Source organism: Temnothorax curvispinosus, unplaced genomic scaffold (genome assembly GCF_003070985.1).
Source record: "Temnothorax curvispinosus isolate PA1 unplaced genomic scaffold, ASM307098v1 QBEX01005310.1, whole genome shotgun sequence".
NCBI lineage: Eukaryota > Metazoa > Arthropoda > Insecta > Hymenoptera > Formicidae > Temnothorax > Temnothorax curvispinosus.
In genome coordinates, this window is record NW_020215090.1 from 37443 (window position 1) to 44227 (window position 6785).

The following is a 6785-nucleotide window of genomic DNA, read 5'->3' on the forward strand; positions in this document are numbered from 1 at the left end:
GTTCTAGTTCACACGATAGCCACACATCCACAGATTAAAAAAAATTTTTTTTTTTAGAATGAACTGGAGATCCGGAATCGTGGGTACCGTTTTTTTTACACAGCTGTCGTCGGGGCACTCTACAGCGGATTCTTGGCCATATATCAACTTAAAAAAATTTCTAAATACTCTTCAAATATCAATAAATATGATGTAAAAGTTTCAAAAAAATATATTCTTATATAATTCCTTACAAAAAATTCCCCCCTAAAAAACAGCCTCTTGACCAGACAACCCCCTTAACATGGTATTATTAAAAATATAGTAAAATTAAAATTTTAATACATATACATACATACATTAAAATTTTAATTTTTTTGAAAAAATTTGATAGTTATAATTATACAGCAATGTGAATATATTTTTATTGTATACACAAATCAAATAAAAAAAATATTATTAAATAAAAAAAAATATATTTTGCATACTTACGGATTTGCAAATAATTATATTATACCTTTGTTTATGTTAAGAACAGTTTTGCATATTAATAGCTATGATAGTACGACTAATTTTTATTATAAAAACTTTATAATATTGTAATTTATAATAAAAACTTTTGTGCGCAGTCTTATATAAACGAAAATTGTAGCACTTTCGTGCACAGTGCAAAAATAATTATAAAATAATTCAAATAATGTGTTCAATAAATATCGATCTTCAACAACTTACATTCTTGATAAAAAATCATTGCTATGATTCAACACTTTTTGTCCCGAATAATTGACAAAAAAGAAATAAAATAAGTGAATAAATACATTTGTTATGGGAATAATATTTTCAATAATTCCCTTTGCAGTTACAGCCTAAAAAATTTAAAAAAATCTAAAATTTCTGCACAGGAAAAAATGCTTTGCCAACTATATATTTATATTTGTACCGAAAAAAATAAAGCTTTTAATATATATATGTTTTTATAATTTTTATTCCGTTAATAGAAATTATCAAATGCGCAATATCTTACTCACGCGACACAGACTAACAGTTAAAGATGCTATGCCAAGCAAAAGTAGGAAAAAATACATTGTTACAAAAGTATTCTTCATGAATTCGAAAAACCTTTAACAATAAGAAAAAAGCATTATGTGGATCACTCAAGGATATTACGAGGTTATTACACTGTTTAACCAGTTTCGAAACAGAATAGATGAATACATCGTAGGATGAACATATCACGAAAATCACACAAGCTTAAGTTTGAAAAAACGTATAAACGATATTTAAATCCTGAATAATGCGATGAGAAACTACCGACTCGATAGCTCGTCTGTGAATGTCGACGGCACTGATTATTCTAGCGCAAGCTACGCAACGTCTTTCAGAAACTGAGTTGCCTCTTTTATGATCGTCCAGAACATGTTCAATACGGTAGCTGAAAGAATAAAATTATCTTGACAAAAAGAAGAATTACATCATTCAACACAATGACTACAGATTACAAAATGTAATCTACTATTAAAACGCTTTATAAGCCAAAAATAAAAAAATACAACACAAATATTTTTCGAAGTTCCACACGTGTGCACAGTTTCAAAAAAATCGGCGTGTGACACTTGGGTAGTGTTACTTGTAAGATATATTTAAAAAATGTGTAGGTATATCTTAGAATGTCTATATTAATTCGTTACATATCATTTTTTTACCTAGCTATTTCAAACATTCCACATGCATGCTGTATGAATGCTACGTATATAGATGTGGTAGACATTAGTGTAATTTGAAGAATAAAAAAGCCCACGAATAAATGTAGTAGAATAGGATAAAAGTATTCATCGCTGTCAACGAAGTATTCCACTAAAATCAGCAGGTGACGTGGACGGGACTGGTTAAACGGCGCCACAAGATCAAGAAGATTTGGTATAAAATGTACACAAACGAAGAATATCGGAATGCTATACGTCATTACTGTAATTATTAACACGAGATTAATATTGATTATATTGCATGAAGATAAAAAGTTAAAAACTTGAACATAAATTCAAAGTCAATAATGCAAGTAACGATTGAGATGATTAAACAAATCGTTCTTAGCACATATAGTGAGAAACAAAAAATTTTCTTTAATTTTAATTAATTAAATTAGTTAATTTCTGAGATAATTAACTTTATATTCGTAAAAAATTATGATAAAAACTATACAACCTTTGGAAATTTAATTGCTTTATAAGTTTAAAATATTATTTATATAATATTAATATATTTCACACACTTGTGATGTAGCATAATAAAGTTTCACCAATCTTACGTGCAAATAGTAGTGCGTAAAATGCTCCAATATAAGTATATTTCTTAATTATTTCATATTCCATTTCATTTTTTAATGTATTCCAATCGTACTTGATCGTTTTCATTATCTTTTTTATCTACAATTGCGCACAATATACGTTACTTTTATATTTATAACATAATGCTTAGCTCTTAAATTACCGTATTTATTTATTTTAAGCATTATACCGCGATCTTTTTAAAGAATATACAATTGATTTATTTCAAAATATATTAATGGAAATCCTCTCATGATAATTTAATTATGTTATATATAATAAATTGACTATTTGTTAACAGTTATCAGAGACAAATTTATTTAAAGTAAATTAAAAAAATTTTATTGTAATGTTTATTGTAATCTTTCTATTCTATAGTTTTTTAAAAATTTGAGATAAATTTATAGATAAATTCAAGTACAGTTTTAAAAATAATATGTCGACTAATATCGTGGTGAGTGTGACTTACCGATTTCATTTTTACGCAATATGTAACATATTTCAAGATGACAATGAAACAAGGAATCGTACATGATAAAATTTCAAGAAGATGATCCAAATTGTATTTATATGTGACAAATGTAAATAACTGAAAGTTGCTCGATATAAAATATAATCTTACATTATAGATAATAGAAAGCAAAATTAAAATATAATATGGCTATTATATAGTTGTAGTTATCCTTATCTATTTATCAATAATAATATTTGATGATACCTGAATTATTATGAGAGATACAAAATAAAGTAAACAAGAAATTCTTTGAATTTGGACATGCCACGCATTTTGATACGGCCATAGCCCGATAGTGGATAACATCACCCGATTAAGTGTATAATACCGACCACCATCGAAGTCCATTTCTGTGAGACAACTGAGAGCATATTTTCAGCGGCAACCAAGAGGGAAAAGAAAGATAATTACAGCTGTTTTATTATGCATGACATTATTGCAGCGCGACAAAAAGATAGGGGAATTACTTATACAAGTCAAGGGGTGAAATAACTGTGACGATTAGGATGGCGCTTATACCGTGAAATAGTAGTAAGGAACATGAATTATATAAAATTGCTTAGATCGCATCCACCCTTCTTTTGTAAAGCCACTATAAATATTTTCAATATTTGTAATAGACACAAGAGAGTGCATAACACAAAATATGATATTTCATTAGTTTATTTTATACACTTTTGTAATTCCTTCTTTGGACTCGTGTGGTAGTAAAAATATTGTATATGCTATGTCTTGTTCCATTGAGTTTTTCGTTACAAAATAATAATAGTCCAAATATTTTTCACGTCAATTCTTATAAAAATAATTGGTTTATTAATTTAAAAAATATTTGTATTGCAATTTAAGATAGAATTTAAGATTTTTTGTTAATATTAACAATTATTGTTAACAGTTGCTACGTCTCTCTCTTAATTAGATAACAGAATAAGATCCTGTGTCCCGATTACAATTTAATACCATGCACATAATCAAAATTATAGTAAGCTAAAATTTACATCAATTCACAATGAACAGTGTGACTCGAGTGATGTCGTCGCTATCAACATCAGAAATTCTTTGTTATTTTATTATTAATTACGTTTAGAGTAAGTACAACATTGCAAAGTAAGACAATGATACAATCTAAATAATTTAACAAAATAGTTCTTTTTACTGTCGCCTTTTTATTGTAATACAATTCTAAAACTGTTACTGAAATATAAAATCCTCCCTCGATGCAATAATAAAACCGTTAAATATATACTGAATATATACGTATAAATATAGCATAAAATAAAAAGAAAATATAAATTAAAAATGTGCAGATAAAGAGATGATAATGTGTAGTATAGATATTTATATATAAAATTGCATAATTTGAAAATTATAGTGTTCAAACTACTAATTGTTTTTCCAAAGGAATTTTTGTACTGTAATAAAAACCATGGAGTAATTACATTGTGATACATTTTTATTTTTGTAATTACGTAATCCAATCCTTTGGTTTGTTATTAGTAATGTTATTCATCAGACGATTTTGTGACGATTGCATATTACTGCTGTATATATATTGCATAATTATTTACGAACCGAGTACATAACCATACAATAAGACAATGACATACTAACAAGCTGAAACAAGAAATTTCTTTCATATTACTAATTTCTTTTCCTTATGTTTTATTTCATAATATTATGCTTTCTTAAAATTTTTCTATATATGTGCTTCCGACTTTTGTGTAGTAACACTTTCGTACTTTTAAATTTCATTACTATATATACAGGGTGTCACCTAATTCGTCCACTATTTACAGCGATATTCCTTATCAAAAATTGAGTCGAAAAGTCCTGAGCCATTTTTTTCTATAACGCTTAATTATTGAGTAAAGTTAATCCACTCAGTGCCGCCCTAAGCCGGCCGTACGTCAGAGCACGTACGCGCGTAGCATGACTTATACGCCCGGCTAAAAGACAGTGCTGATTGGATTGACTTTATTCAATAATTACTGCTTTATTAAACATTATAGAAAGAAATGGCTCAGGACTTTTCGACTCAATTTTTGATAAGGAATATCGCTGTAAATAGTAGACGTGAATTAGGTGACACCCTATATAATGCTATACTTTTATCTAAAAAATTATACTTTGTTCCTAATAAATAGTATAATTATGAAAACAATGGAATAGAAGATAAATCTTATAAAAAAAGAAGAAGTTACTTCAAAATACAAAATACATTTCTTGATAATATATAGGTACGTAGTATGATAAAATATACGTATGTATATATCTTCTATATAATATGTACGTAATATTACCGTGGCTAAACCTTCTAACGACATAACAAATAAGCCGCCAACGATTATCTTGCTGTTCTTCGTGCTTTGTCGTAATGTCATGAGTAATAATTTCTGGGCGTATAGCGGTGCTCTGTACCATTGTGTGCTATAACTATATATTAATATATATATATATATATATATATATATATATATATATATATATATAAATTGTTTGAAAGATTTAAAATTATTTACTGCAGGTAGGATATTGTGTAATACATAAAATACTTTTTTGTAAAGTAAAAATTATCATGTTATTTATTAAAATGCACTCACATTTGTTGAAAAAAATACTCGCTATGGTCAATTATATCCTGCCCAAAATAGTTCATAAAAAAACCATATGCCATATGAGCGTATACAAATAAACCGGTTGCAATAGCTTCGAATATATTAAGCATCGTGACTGCCTCAAATAACTATCATCAATAAATATAATATTGTCAGACCATTTATGATATTTATCTTTGATGCTATTTTAAAAGTGTTACTCACACGAAACATATTAACACTCGCCGAACCCACACCAAACACAAATAGAACAAAATAAGATGTCGAAAATTTATGTTGCATATTCTCGATGAATCTTGAAAAGTTAAGGCAATAATGTACGTTACAAGTAAATAAAAAATTATGCTTTATAACGATAATGTGCAATATTATAATATAATATGCAATATTAGATGCAACGAATACATATACGATCTTGTTACGCTTATAAAATGTTATTAAAATTTTTTATTTTAGCCTCAATGCAAAACAATTATAAGTATTTCAAAGTATGTCAAGTACTTACTCTAAACAATGTTGATGAGTGCTAAAAGCACTTAACAACTTAGTGCAAAGTCTGCATTTAGTTTTTGAGGGTGTCGTTTTCGATGAGCATGTGTCGAACGCACATGTTAAGCGATAGCTGTCAATACAATTATGTCTTTATTGAGAACATACAAATTGTAACCGATAAGAAAAATATTAAAAAAATAAACTTGCTAATTGATTATGATATATTCGATCTATTTTCCACAAAATAGTAATGCTTATAGCATATTGCCTACTTGAGATTAAATGTTACAAAAATTAAACTTAAAATATCGTCTATATAATTGGTAAGATTTTAAGAGACTCGCTTTTCCGATTTTGATGAAATTTACAGGTATATGTAGTATACTTACTAAATGTAGTCGGAACCACTAGTGCGAAGTTGCGGAAATGCCTAGTTTCCGAGAAATTCATTATTCAGACTAATTAACGTTTTTCAAGATTTTGATATAAAAAATAATTAGAATTTAAAAATATTTTGCTGAAATGTTTTATCTTATTAGTGTATTAGAACTGTATGTACAGCGTTGACAAAAAAAAAAAACAAGAATAATAAAAAACTCATTTTTCTACATTTTTCGCACTGTAAGCACCTCGTTTCACGTAGTTAGAAACCCGTGTGGAACCGTACAATAATAGACCTCATTTCGCACCATAAGTATATATATATACTAGCTGGTTACCCGGGCTTCGCCCCGGAGGACATATGTAATAAGACACGCAAATAGTCTCTCTCTCTCTCTCTCTCTCTCTCTCTCTCTCTCTCTCTCTCTCTCTCTCTCTCTCTCTCTCTCTCTCTCTCTCTCTCTCTCTCTCTCTCTCTCTCTC

General features: G+C 28.1%; 3 protein-coding genes across 3 annotated transcripts in view; all 3 read right to left on the reverse strand.

The window, feature by feature from the left end:
- Positions 1 to 1951, reverse strand: part of LOC112454746 — a 3082-nt gene extending 1131 nt beyond the window's left edge. Inside the window, exons 1-4 of the mRNA XM_025016301.1 lie at positions 1683 to 1951; positions 1295 to 1411; positions 1008 to 1098; positions 712 to 845 (exon numbers count right to left, since the gene is read on the reverse strand). Of these exons, the coding sequence (XP_024872069.1) occupies positions 712 to 845; positions 1008 to 1098; positions 1295 to 1411; positions 1683 to 1942 (602 nt within the window). The 5' untranslated portion in view covers positions 1943 to 1951. The remainder of the gene's footprint in view (positions 1 to 711; positions 846 to 1007; positions 1099 to 1294; positions 1412 to 1682) is intronic.
- LOC112454739 overlaps positions 1 to 6785 on the reverse strand; it is a 67843-nt gene that overhangs the window by 33664 nt on the left and 27394 nt on the right. The window lies entirely within an intron of this gene.
- Positions 4321 to 6785, reverse strand: part of LOC112454744 — a 6388-nt gene continuing 3923 nt past the window's right edge. Inside the window, exons 5-9 of the mRNA XM_025016299.1 lie at positions 5935 to 6051; positions 5634 to 5724; positions 5415 to 5557; positions 5115 to 5247; positions 4321 to 4428 (exon numbers count right to left, since the gene is read on the reverse strand). Of these exons, the coding sequence (XP_024872067.1) occupies positions 4375 to 4428; positions 5115 to 5247; positions 5415 to 5557; positions 5634 to 5724; positions 5935 to 6051 (538 nt within the window). The 3' untranslated portion in view covers positions 4321 to 4374. The remainder of the gene's footprint in view (positions 4429 to 5114; positions 5248 to 5414; positions 5558 to 5633; positions 5725 to 5934; positions 6052 to 6785) is intronic.